This window comes from Lathyrus oleraceus, chromosome 2, assembly GCF_024323335.1.
Source record: "Lathyrus oleraceus cultivar Zhongwan6 chromosome 2, CAAS_Psat_ZW6_1.0, whole genome shotgun sequence".
Lineage (NCBI taxonomy): Eukaryota > Viridiplantae > Streptophyta > Magnoliopsida > Fabales > Fabaceae > Lathyrus > Lathyrus oleraceus.
In genome coordinates, this window is record NC_066580.1 from 485589820 (window position 1) to 485603545 (window position 13726).

The 13726-nt window shown below is 29.4% G+C and overlaps 2 protein-coding genes across 2 annotated transcripts; both read right to left on the bottom strand.

Annotated features, from left to right (window-relative positions):
* Window positions 1-457: 457 nt before the first annotated feature.
* Window positions 458-3446, bottom strand: LOC127121586 (1-aminocyclopropane-1-carboxylate synthase). Its single transcript, XM_051052047.1, has 4 exons — window positions 3291-3446; window positions 3081-3212; window positions 2842-3002; window positions 458-1451 (listed from the first exon to the last, which is right to left on the bottom strand). Exons 1-4 carry the CDS (start codon window positions 3444-3446, stop codon window positions 458-460), a joined length of 1443 nt encoding a protein of 480 aa, XP_050908004.1.
* Window positions 3447-4751: 1305 nt separating this feature from the next.
* On the bottom strand, window positions 4752-7259 carry LOC127120758 (kinetochore-associated protein KNL-2 homolog). Its single transcript, XM_051051298.1, has 4 exons — window positions 7052-7259; window positions 6890-6969; window positions 6654-6795; window positions 4752-5783 (listed from the first exon to the last, which is right to left on the bottom strand). The coding sequence occupies exons 1-4, from the start codon at window positions 7118-7120 to the stop codon at window positions 4986-4988; spliced, it is 1089 nt and encodes a 362-aa protein (XP_050907255.1). The 5' UTR covers window positions 7121-7259; the 3' UTR covers window positions 4752-4985.
* Window positions 7260-13726: the final 6467 nt, after the last annotated feature.

Consider the following 13726-nt stretch of genomic DNA (forward strand, 5'->3'; position numbering starts at 1 on the left):
TCAAATAGAGTGAATTATCCATAATATTAAAAGCTTGAAGGGGTGTAATCATCCATTAAATATACTAATTTTTTATAAGTTAGATATTAGATACTTCAAATATATTAAGAAACTCGCCAACAAAATTCTACTTAATCTTGCCAATAAAAACTCCATGTCATAATAAAAAAAATCCAAATCAAAATCTTATTAACAGTAAATCAAAATACTTCTTACAAACTATAAAAAAACACTCTTTCATCATACATCCAAGATTTTGCAAATGGAAAAACAAAAAATAAACAAACAACTAAGACAAAGGTCTAAGGGACATCAACTAGATTGGATTCAATATTTTTTACAATTGATGAATCCTCTCGATATTGTCAAATAAACACACCCTTTATTCAAACCAAATTAGTAAATAAACAAACATTAACACCATCATCAATAAGAGTGTATGAAATTGTGCATGAATTTAGCAAGTAGTAGCTTTCACAATAGGTGAATGAGTAATAGAAGAATGAGGTGACACCAAAAAATCATCCAAACTTCTTAATGAGAAGTTTAATCTCAAGTTTCTCCGACTACAAGGATTCTTCTCCGCGAGTATTTCAGCCTTGTTTCGCCTCACAAATGTGCGAATTCGTGTCAAAGAAACTTCGACGTCTCTATCATCCATATTCGCATAACAAACCCTAAACCACCCCGGTTCACAACAATGAAAAGAACAACCAGGAGATATGTTAATCTTAACTTGATGAATAATCACTTTCCATAGCTTCATCTCTTCTTCAAATGTTTGTTTCTTAAGAAGACACCTCAAGTCCATCCATAAAAAAAGACCAGCATTACTTTGCAAACACTTTATACCAACTTGTGATAAACCTCTACAGAATATTCCATACCTTTTAGCAAGTCTCTTTGCACTTTCTACTACAAACTTTTCCACAAACTCTTCATCAGATAACATTGATGCAATAAGATATTGTGTCTGAGAAGAAACTAATCCAAAACTTGACATTTTTCTAGCACAGTTAACAACTTCATCATTGTATGAATATATTATGCCAACTCGAAAACCAGGAAACCCTAGATCCTTTGAAAGACTATAAACAATGTGAATGAGGTTACGGTTATATTCTAGATTTGTGTCATGTTCTATTATCTCAGCTATGCTTGTGAAACTTGGGTGGCAAAAAACGGTTGCAGCATATATTTCATCGCTTATTAAGTGGATTTGTTTTTCGTTGATGAAACTCACCAATACTTTTAGGGTTTCTTTATCCATGATTGTTCCTAAAGGGTTTGATGGATTTGTAATAAGTAACCCTTTTATTTTGATGTTGTCTTCTTTGGCTTTATCAAACGCAGATTCTAAGGCTTTTTTTGTTAGCTTGAAATTATTAGAGCTTTTACAAATGACCGGAACAAGTTGAACTCCTGTTCTCCACTTCAAATCCCTATCAAAACTGCATTAAAAAAATCCAGTTATTTTAATTTTTTTAAAAAACATATATATTTATTTATATAGGACTTAAGATTTTTTTTAATAATTATAATTTTTGCATAATGTTTATGTATTTAATCATAATAAAGCATCATATTTTAAAAACATATTAGTTAAAAATAATGAAAAGTGATTTCATAAACCACAAAAAGTTGGTTAATATTTTGTTTGTATATTCTTAAATTATTTTCTTCAACAATAATTTTAAAAAATTATTTAAACTAATGATGTTGGTTAATATTTTGGCTTATAAGCAACATATGATGGATCATAAAGAACACTAATATCCCCTCCATATCAATTTATAAACAAAATTTATTTACTTTTCTTGTTATAAATTATAAGTAAAAAATATCTATTTTATTTTATTTAACCATTTTATTTTTAAAAATAACATTTTTTAAAGGTAAATTTGAATACAAATTATATTTAATTTCGTTTCTCTTCATTTTTTATAAACAACAACCAATCAAATTTTCTTTTACGTTTTTCTATAAAACATATTCAAAATAAAACACTAAAATTTAAATTTTCTTAATAAATATGAATATTAGATTTTTGTTTATAAATTGATGTGTATTAGTATATAATAATAGACTTCATCCTCCTCAAATTAAATAACTTACTCTTTATATCTCTAACTATAAGTCCATATTTAATTTATTTATCTTTTTGTTAAATGATTAAAAATGAATAAATAAGATGTCACATATTTGAACTTTCATCCTTTCATTTAATATTCTTATACACAACTAACAATTGAATTGATTTAACGGGATAAATTCATCTTCAAAATTTAAAATACATTAATAATATTTTTATAAAAATATTTTTATTAATTTAATAGTAAATATTATATTATAAATATTAAATATTAATAAAAATATTATATTAACATAAAATATAATAATAAAATTATATTAATAATAAATATTATATTAATATTCTAGAGTACTCCATAATAATTATTGTAAGCAAAATAAAGTAGACAACAAAATTTATGACTAAGGGAAGGAAGTAGTAAATGCTCTACTTATTGACCTATAGATGGTGTGACAGAGTCCAATGGAGTATTACTTCTGTTTGACTTTGTAATATTTTACTGGGTCATTAAATATTATATTAAAAATTAAAATTCTATAGCTTCCAATTTCAAATTACTTTGACTGGGACGTTATAAAGGAAGTCACTAATCAATTTTGTTTTTCTTTTTTTTTTGCAATTTCCTTTTTCTTTTAAACAGAGGGATTCTAAATAAAGTATATAACTAAAAAAAAATATTTGATCTTAAAACAATGTTTTCCCTCCAAGAAAAACCATTTATTTCAGAATAGAATAGCAGAAACATTTACCCTGCATAATAAGGGGTTGGCACTAAAAATGCATCACCGGGATCTGCCAAACAAAAGGCTATAACCTCATGTGCTCCGGTTGCTCCGCCGCTCATAACGATGCGGTCCGGATCGAAAGAAACTCGATTCCCTCTTGTTCTTTCCATGAATTTAGCTACAGCCTGTATAATTCATCAATTTAAGTTAGTTAGTTATTCCATCAATTCTTCAATTTGATTATTTTTCATGTTGTGACTCACTTGTCTAAATTGTGGCAAACCATGATAATCCTGAAAATTAGCCATGGCTTTGAATTGATTTACTCCTTCAAGACTGCAAATTGAAGCCTCTGGATTACTTGTTATCCAATTTTCAACCAAGTCAGAAGCAAGCTGAAAATAAAAATGATTATAAACAAAATTAATATTATTATTATTATGTTTTTATGAGAATTAATCAACTATACATGCCTGATTTTCTGCAAGGCCCATTTGAATAACTCCATTAGGATTATTTGTGGGATGAAAAGGATCATTTTCGTAAGCTTTCCATCCTTCAAAGTATGCTGAATTTTCACCATGTCCATTCCCTGTGGCTATCTTAGATAGAAGCTGAGGTTGCTCCATCATGTTATGATCTTAATGTTTTTTCAAATTAATTCAGCCAGTGGTGATGTAGCTCTTTTTGCTTCTTATGATTGAATTATAACTCTCTAAGGGGTAGTACTTGTATTTATATGAGAATATCAATAACAGTCAAAATACATAGAATGGATTTTCCTAGGAACCAAATAATAATTCAACTATAAATTCAATGGTACAAAACAAAATTCTTCTTGACCCTAAAATCACCTAAGAATTTCCCTAGATTTTTAGTTTGAAATTTTGGCTAAGAAATGGTTGGCGGTAAAATAAGGTGACAAAATGGACCATATAATAGGAATTGAGATGCAAGTAAAACTTGTCACATATTACACTCAAAAAGAAATAGAAATTTATTATATTTTATGGTTTACACCTTTTGTTAAGGTTCCATCCATTTTGATCATTTATATACATCATTTTATTTTCATTAACTCATAAAACTTAGTTATTATATATAATATATACTACCTTCGTTTTCAATATTTTATTATAAATCATTTTAAAAAAATATTTTATAAAATCCTTCATAATTTATGTATTTTATAACAGAGTGATTTTTTTTATATTATTAAAAAATTAATGACATTGAAAATTCTCCAAATTTAATGTGTAAATTTTATGAAATAGTTATTTTCTCGGACAAATGGAATATATATATATATATATTCCATTTGTGGAATATATATATATATATATATATATATATATATATATATATATATATATTATATATATATATAATATATATATATATATATATATATATATAATATATATATATATATATATATATATATATATATATATATATATATATATATATATATATAATATATATATATATATATATATATATATATATATATATATATATATATATATATATATATATATATATATATATATATATATATATATATATATATATATATATATATATATATCTATATATATATATTATATATATATATATAATATATATATATATATATATATATATATATACTCGGTTCCTTTTTAAAAATGTATGAAGGGAGTGATTTCATTATTAATTACATGGGTATTAGTAAAACAAACACGGATTTGATAAGAAAAAAAAAATGGAGACAAGTAATTTAGCCTTTTCAAGAGCATGAATTGCTAAGAACTTCATTCAATAGTTTAAAAAAGTAGACTGCAAGAGAATCCTACAAAGTTGCACGATGGCACCAAAACCAGAGTTAACAACTACCAGAGTCCTAGATGTGCATATATGCCCTAAATTCAACAAACCAAAACAGGGGCAAGTAAAAAGAAGAAAACTCTAAAACTAATAAAATATGCTTTCTCGGGCACCAATTATAACATTCCAAAGGCCTCCACAAATCCTAGGACAACTACACCTGCCTTTATGTCTTAGAAAAACAAGCAAAATAACTGCTTAGTTAGGATCAAAATCCAACAGAATAATTGTAAACAGCTCATTTTTTATAATTATGTACCCTAGAGGATCTTCTATCAGGAGAAGTAAAACATTTTGCTTCAACTTTCCCATCCTTTATAAGCATTATGTGACATTTTTTTGGCAATGCTTCTTGTCATCACCCTTCTACACAAATTACCATGATCCTCTACAATCTTCTGCTTGAGACGTTTGTTCTCCTCGGGGTCACTAGATAACTGGTAAAAGTTCAATTTCTTTGGGTGAAGTGGAGACCTGACACTGCTTTGCTCCAAGACAGGATCAAATTCAAACACACCCATCTTAGATTGACTACTTTCGGCTTGAGCAACACTTGAAACTCCATTTTCACCAGTATTAATCATGTTAACCTGCAGCTGAGATATCCTAAGACTCCCGACATTGTCGTCATCGTCAGCTTCCTTAGCTTCGTGTGATGTCATGTCAGCTGTCTTTTTGGGGAAAGAAGCATTCAAGTCGTCAAAATCTGAGACTTTATTTTCACCATTATAAATCACATCAACTTGTGGATGAGACAACTTATGACTCGCAATATTGTCATTACCTTCCGCTTCCTGCAAACTTTTATCAGCTGTTTTTTGGCAGGGAGAAGCATTTGAGTCATCAACATTTGAGAACCCATCTTCACCATTATAAATCACGTCAACTTGTGGTTGAGACAACCGAAGACTTGTAATATTCTTGTTACCTTCAACTTCCATAGCTTCTTGTGAAGTATCATCCATTGTTTCTTTGTGGCAAGGAGTATTTGAAACATCAAAATCATTAACCCTATCCACATAATCACATTCATTTCCTAAACGAGCAGACAATTTTTTCCAATCGTGTGGAAATCCAATTGAGAAACGTTGGCATATCTGTTGAATGACATTGGATATTACCAGAAAATTAATCGAGTCAATAATAGGCACAATCATACAATAGGGTATTTATTCAATGCATTGAAGATTATGTGTATTTGGTTTCTCACTAAGAGACTTAGATTTTCTCGAAAAAAATAAAGGGCTTTGGTTTCCTGTTTGCAAAATTGATGGACTCTAAACCTCATGTTTGTGTATGTGTCTAATTTCACATAACAAATTTAGCAAAAACATGGGCATTTGATTTCTACCAAACAAAAGTGATTGATTGATAAATAAACCTAATTTATGGTGTGTGTGTGTGGAATCAGTGTTTGAAGCTGTAATTTGGAGCTTCAGCTTCAACTTCAACACAATGTGAAAGACAATTGATAACGGAAGCAAATACAAGCTTGGAAAGACTGTGATAAGGAGTAAATTGTGTTGAATTAAAAAAAAATTACACTAGTTGTTGCATCAATCTTTCTTTGAAAGTAAAAACAATTGAACATGAATGAAATTAACCTCAAACTCAATTAAACCAAAAATAATTCTAAAAATGAAATGTATGTTTGGATTCACCATTATGAGGGGCAAAAAAACGAGTCCACACACTAATGATCGCGTGTTTTGAATATTCTTGAGTAGCTTTTACTTGTAGGGCAGCTAAAATATGTAGCTTTTGCATCCAATTTTGTTTTCTACTTTCAAATAACTACTCAATTCAGTTTGACTTCAATGTATCTAAAGTCTAAACACAATATTTTACATACAAGTCAGTTTAATCAATTAATTTTTCAAATTCACATAATTTCAAATCTATCTTCACTACCACTTAACCAAACACACTAGTTACAAAAGGAATGAGAAAGAAAAAGGGTAGAGCACCTGAGAAGAAAAACCATTTTGGAAGGAACGAGAGAAGTTTATGAAACCGCGGAAGCCTACGATGACGCCATCTTGGGTCTCTACAACATTGGTTTCATGTACCTTTACAATCACAGTTGAAACAAACACTTTTTCTCCCCTCCTGTGTTCATAAGTAGTTGTTATAATTAATTACCCAAACATAGAACCAATTAAAACCTAAAATTGAAATTGAAATGAAATTGAAAAAAAAATACCCAATTGAAGCAAAGCCAGCAATAGCGAAACCGTTGCAGTGGTTTTGAGGCTTGACAAGCCACCATTCATGTAAGAAAATCTAGAAAAACAAGAATGTGGATTGATGAGTGAGTATATTAGTGAAGAAAAAGAAAGAATAGAGAAGAGAGAATGAGAAATACCTGTTTACATTTGAAGATTGAGTTGGAGAGGGGTGTGGTGTTGGACCGTATTGGAGTGTTCAAAGCCATTCCACTTTCTTCGTCGTCTTTCAGAGATTTCGAAAATTGGATTCTGAGTTTGACTAGGTTTAGGATGAAAATGGAAGAAAATACAAACAATGGAATGGAGAGGGAAATTCAGAGGGGGAGAAAATGAAAGGAAAATGGGAAAATTTTAACACAATAACCCTCACTTTACCCACTGCAATACCCAAAATACCCTCACTTTCAAATATTATATTTTTTTTTCGTTTCAATGAAGAAATTTCAAGAATAAGCAGGGTTAGTATCTTTAGTATGCAAATAAAAAAAAGTTTATTAAGTAATTTAATGATTTGAGAATATTGTGAATTGTTGGAAAAAAAAACTGTTTAAAGATTTTTTTGTTCCAAATTCTATTAATGTCATTATATACTTTCTTTTATATTTATCTCTTAATGACAAATATCTTCTATTCTAGTTTTTTTGTATGACTTAATGTTCTTTTAGAGGTATTATTAAAAGAAATTATCAAAATTGAGTTAAATTTTTATTATACACAACACTCCAGCCACATATAGAAAAACTAGAAACATTTATAAGATAAATGTAAACTTTTAATTGAAAAAAATTGTGTTCATATTTTGAAATGGTAAAAAAATGTATAAATATTAATAGAGAGCTAAAATTCTAAATTGAGAAAAACATTTAAATTAATTAAATAAAATAATAAAAAAATATTTGTTTTTCATTAAAAAAAAAAGTATTACATCCATAATAACCACAATATGACATAATTCTTAAGCCTCGAGACATTCCAAAAATATTAAAATAATAATTAATTTATCAAAATATTAAATTAAATAAACTATTATTATAATTTATATTTAAAAAGACAGACAAAAGGTTTCCTTTTCATACCAATATTAATAAGCTTTCACATGCACCCATGAAGACGATGGGTTCATCGGGTTCTTTCTTACGTTCTTATGTGATTTTTTAGCCGTATCACGATAATAGTTTCAAGAAAAGAAGGCGAAATGTATGTGAGAAAGAGGTAACCTATTGCAAGTGAAGAGAAAAGATAAGTATGGAAAAAATAAGTGATTCTAATGCTTCCTATAATTATGCATGGATGGCATAGAAAGAAAGGTGTCCTTTCAACGATCATGTTTCTCACACGTAACACTCAAGTGTTTTAGTTTTCAAGGATGATCATAATTACTTCTATGAATAAATGTTTTACGTTCCAAAAAACAAAAGCATGGTGAAGGGTGTCAACAGTTGGGGATGAAATTCTCTAAACCCTCACTTTGATATTCAAACGCGAGGGCTTGGGGGGCAACTATTATGGGTCGACCATATATCTCTTATTTGACCATCCTGAGATGGAATGCTTCAGATACAAATATATCGATTGGACCATAATCATCTTCTAGAACAATCTCTTGACCGCTGAACTATCATACACCTTGTTGCAGGAGATTCAGGCCTAAAGCACATCCGACGGTTTCCCGCATTCCACTTTTGAAAGATAACTATGTTGTTATTCCTCTTCCCTATATATAGGAAATGACGTCATTTCAGGTGATAAGTTTCAAATACAGTTTGAATACTCTCTACTCATTCACATACTGATTTGAGCATTGAAATGCTAAACTTGTCGATGCAACCCCGCTCAGTTGCACCAGAAACTCCGCTCTGTTGTAGCTTCCATAACTCTATATTTCTGGTTCCATAACGAACATTAGAGTTACAGTAAAGAAGAGATCTATCATTGTGAGAGATAGTTTCGGCCAAAGTAATGAATTAGTCGTAGAGAGAAAGAATGAAGTACAAAAAGTTTGCGAGTTAGATTTGCACGAAATCTTGCTCTAAAATATGGAAGAGGAAGAATATACGACCAAAGCATAATGTATATTAGCGACAAAGGAATATAATTGAATTGTTATACTCCATCAGGGTCTCCTCCTGGTGCTTCGAGTGCACATCAATTTGGAGAGTCTGTAGGAGTGGTCTTCTCCAAAAGGGTACTTGCTAGATTTTGTATCAGAATTTTTAAAATTTTCGATAATAATGAAAACATTTTAATCGAAAATTTTAAAATTTTCGGGTACAAAGTCACCTAGAAATTCCCGAAAATTTTAAAATTTCCGATAGTTATAAAAAGTTTATTTTTTTAACCGAAAATTTTAGAATTTCATACCAATGGCTATTATTAATTAAAATGGGAGATTCAACGCCTCATCCATGAGGACCGCCTGAATAAATATGTCCAATAGAGTTCTTAGTAAGTAGAAGAAAGATTGTTCTCTTAAGAGAGAGAGAGAGAGAGAGAGAGAGAGAGAGAGAGAGAGAGAGAGAGAGAGAGAGAGAGAGAGAGAGAGAGAGAGAGAGAGAGAGAGAGAGAGAGAGAGAGAGAGAGAGAGAGAGAGAGAGAGAGAGAGAGAGAGAGAGAGAGAGAGAGAGAGAAAGAGAGAGAGAGAGAGAGAGAGAGGGAGAGGAGGGGGAGGGGGAGGGAGAGAGAGAGAGAGAGAGGTCCATGAAAGATAAATAACATTAAGGAAGAAGAGAGGATAAAATAATCCAGCATACACTTAATACCATCGTCAGAGACTTCACATGTGGTAAGGAGTCCAAATTTTCCAAGGAGATATGTCTGTCAGATCATGGTTTTCTAGGATTAGTCTCCCCAACCAAGATCAATCCCATAACTAATATAACTTTCTCTCGTAAAGACGTTGCAGGGATCCTCCCACATGTAAATGATCTTATGGTAATCACTGTAAAATTTTCTGACTGGGAGGTGAAGTGAGTTTTTATAGACTTTGGAAGTTAAGTTGGCGTATTATACTAGGTTGCCTTTCTGACACTGAATTGAATCTAGACGACCTAAACTCATTCAGAGGATTATTAGTTTTCTTCTCAGGAGATAAGGTATGATATAAGTGTTACATCAACCTGAAATTGTATTTTGATTATAAGAAAAAAGGCAAAATGATTAAAGTTAGGCATCTAGTCATTGGCATACACTCCTCTTACAGCAATATTATAGAGTGACCTATCTTTAGTAGCTTAAAGGATGATTCTTGAACACTATATTTAAGCTTGAAGTACCCACTGGAAAATAGGCATATTGGCATGGTCGAAGGAGATCAGGAAACTGCTTGCAAAAGTGACCAAGACGGCTTGCAATTGCCATTGGCGCTACTCCACGACCAATCATCTGGGGTACATTTTGTTGACCTTGACCCCCTAAAAGAGTCTTCAAGGGAAAAAATTGTTCCTACATAAGATTTGAAGGAGGTCTGAATTGATCCGCTTGAATCCCATTCTTCCAAGTTGGGCACCTATTTGTCAGATGCCGAGGAAAGGGAATTGATTTCCTTACTCTGCAAAAAAAACTTAATATGTTCATCTGGACCCCTTCAAATATGTCATGGATTGACACCAATTGAATGTAGAGAAAAACAAGAAAGGGGGATTTGAATTGTTTTCACAATAGTTAAAAACTTTTATAACACCATACACAAAAAATAAATACTAACAACACAAAGAGTTTATTCTGGTTCACTTGAAATTCAAAGCTACTTCAGTTCACCTGACCAAGGTGATTTCGCCTTTAATAAGGACTTAATCCACTAATCTCAACAGATTATAAAATACGTCTAAAAGTTTAACAACCTCTTAGCCCTCTCAAGTCTACAGGCTTAAACAAGTCACTTGAGGATTTACAAGCATTTTCAGGAACACAAGTGTTTGATTAGATGCTTCTAGATAAGCAGTATAAACACCCTTTAAGAAAGATGAAACACAACCACACAATATTGAGCAACAACTCTTGTATGAAAGTATTTCTTAGAGTGATGATAGTGATAGTATTTAGAGTATGAGAATATCGTTGTGTCAAAGTTGTTTAGTTGTATATGAAGTTCTTGTTTTCAGCAATTTGTGAGTAAGCCTTTATTTGTGAGTAAGCTTTTTCCGCGTTAGTTTCTGATCAGGTGATGTGTTGAGCATGTATTAGAGTGAGCGTGATCAGAGTCTTCAGAGTTAGAAGAGTTAGAGTTCAGAGTCTTTAGATATCAGAAACTTACGCTGGAGTATTCAACTTGCAATGTAATTCTCTTTAAAGAAACAATTGATTATGTCCCAATACTGATATGGAAAGGACAAGAAATTTAATACCTTTAACTCTCATAGCTGGCCCGAAATCTCCATTGATTTTCCTCAAACTGTATCATCTCAAAGTGTTATATAAAGGTCTCCTCACAACTTGCTGAAAACAAGAACTTCATATACAACGAAACAACTTAGACACAACAATATTCTCATACTCTAAATACTCTCACTATTGTGTGGTTGTGTTTCATAATACTCTCACTATTGTGTGGTTGTGTTTCATAGAAGCATCGAGTCAAGTGGAGATTAATGGATTAAGTCCTTATTGAAGGCGAAATCACATTGGTCGGGTGGATTGACGAACCAAGATAAACTTGTTGTGTTGTTGCAAAAGTTTTTAACTATTGTGAAAACAATTCAAATCCCCATTTCTTATTTTTTTTTTCTACCTTCATAGTTATATGTCAATGTCTCACCATCATTTTTATATTGATGTTAGTAATGAAAAGCGAGCAACTATTGACAAAGAAGTTATGAAACACAATGTCAATTTCCTAAATAAAATTTATTGAGACATATTAATATTATATAAAATAAGTAAGATAATTATTTTATATATGGTCTCAATTCACTATTTACGGAGACACCATAATATAACAAGTTAATTCTAAAATTTATGATATCCTAGCTCTCTGATTGAAATTTTATATTGAATTTGAATTGGATTAGAAACAACAAATATAATAAGAAAATAAATTCTTATACAAATAAATAAAATAAAATAAAATAATGATTCATCCTAAGCAATTATATTTTAAAATATAAAAATATATAATACAATATAAAATTAAATAATTGACATTAAATTAAAAAATAATTATTAGTTTATAAAAATTAGAATATTTTAAATAAAAATCATTATTAAAAACAATATTTTTAATATTATTTTAAAAAAATACCATTTTTTTACAATGGTAATTTTATCATTTACTTGTAATATATATCATATCTTTATATAACATACTTTATATATATATATATATATAATATATATATATATATATATATATATATATATATATATATATATATATAATATATATATATATATATAATGATAAAGTCAATAAATTTTTGTAAGTTATCTAAATTTATTTTATTTCTTTTAAAATTTTATACTTTTTATATTTATTTATTAATTTAAATTGATTTCATAAAATATAATTGATTTTACAATTTTGAATATAACATATATCAAATGCATAAGAATAAAATAATAATATACTATGTTTTTCATGTATACATCAAACAAAGATATATGTCTATTACTCCTCTAATCTATCGGATTTTTATCTAACTCTTTTGTTATGCATGACACTCTCATTTTGTGTGTTTTTATTGATAATTTTCTAACTTCGTTTTCATAGTGTCTAATATATCTCCCAAAGTTGTTTTTGATGCTCTTGTTACTTCAACACAATTCTCTCTCCAACGGCCATTGACGGGAGGCAATAGGCAATTAGATTTTAACTTTACTTAAAACCAATGATATTTTATGACAAAATCAATATTTTCTGCCTACTTGTATATACATAGGTAGAGCAACTACAAGAGAGGAAAAATGAGACTTTGAGCCATGGACAGGGAGACAAATATGACAACGTATTTGCAAGCAATAGGGTGACCCATTATCAGAAATCGTCACTCATTTATCCACACCCAATGTCATTGCTTTAAGATTTATTCTTCCTTTTGTAGTTTTCACTTCTCTCACAATCCATAATCAATTTATATTTCCTCTCTCATATCTTATTTGCGGTATTATAACGAATAATGACAACAATAATATCATGTTGTTTACTAATGGATCGTGTCCATGTTAATACTTCAGATGGAGACTAAACTATTTGTCATTTACATAATATGAAGACTATATTACCTATTGAAAAGACATTTAAATTTAGATTAGATTGAAAAGTAAATTGTGGTGAAAAACTACGCATAATTTTTATAGGAATCTGTTGACGAGCCTTCTGATTCGGTACTGCACAAATGAAACATTATTTATACTATCAAAAATTTTGAAGAAAGGCGAAAATTTCAATATCCTGAAAATTTGACAATTTCTAATAAATTTTGAAATTTTTAAATATAATTTCGGTATTTCATCTCCGTAAAATACCGAAAATTTTACAAACTCTATATAATCGTATATATTTTTTCAGAATATATAAAAAAAACAAATATTTCTGATATAAATGCAAATTTCTAACAATTTAAAAAAAATCGTATCTAAAATTTTGTTTTAACTTAAAAAAATTTAAATTTTTTCGCTTTAGTGAATGTGACAATTTTTGAAAAATAAAATACTTTAATCGGGAGCATTTAAAAAACAAAAAAGGGGATGTCAGGCTTAAAATGAGTTTAAAATTAGGTGATAGGTTAAATACAATGTATACGGAGAAAAAACGGATAAGTATATTTTTTTTGTTGAACGGTATAAGTATAATTCAATGTTTAAATGCAATATAGACA

Excerpts from the sequence above, each read along its gene's own strand:
- LOC127121586 (XM_051052047.1), bottom strand. The coding sequence starts at position 3,446 with ATGGAGCAACCTCAGCTTCTATCTAAGATAGCCACAGGGAATGGACAT. Across the intron at positions 3,213-3,290 it reads TGGGCCTTGCAGAAAATCAG|CTTGCTTCTGACTTGGTTGA; the intron begins GCATGTATAGTT and ends TTTTATTTTCAG. Across the intron at positions 3,003-3,080 it reads GTTTGCCACAATTTAGACAA|GCTGTAGCTAAATTCATGGA; the intron begins GTGAGTCACAAC and ends TGAATTATACAG.
- LOC127120758 (XM_051051298.1), bottom strand. The coding sequence starts at position 7,120 with ATGGCTTTGAACACTCCAATACGGTCCAACACCACACCCCTCTCCAAC. Across the intron at positions 6,970-7,051 it reads CAATCTTCAAATGTAAACAG|ATTTTCTTACATGAATGGTG; the intron begins GTATTTCTCATT and ends TTGTTTTTCTAG. Across the intron at positions 5,784-6,653 it reads AAAATGGTTTTTCTTCTCAG|ATATGCCAACGTTTCTCAAT; the intron begins GTGCTCTACCCT and ends GTCATTCAACAG.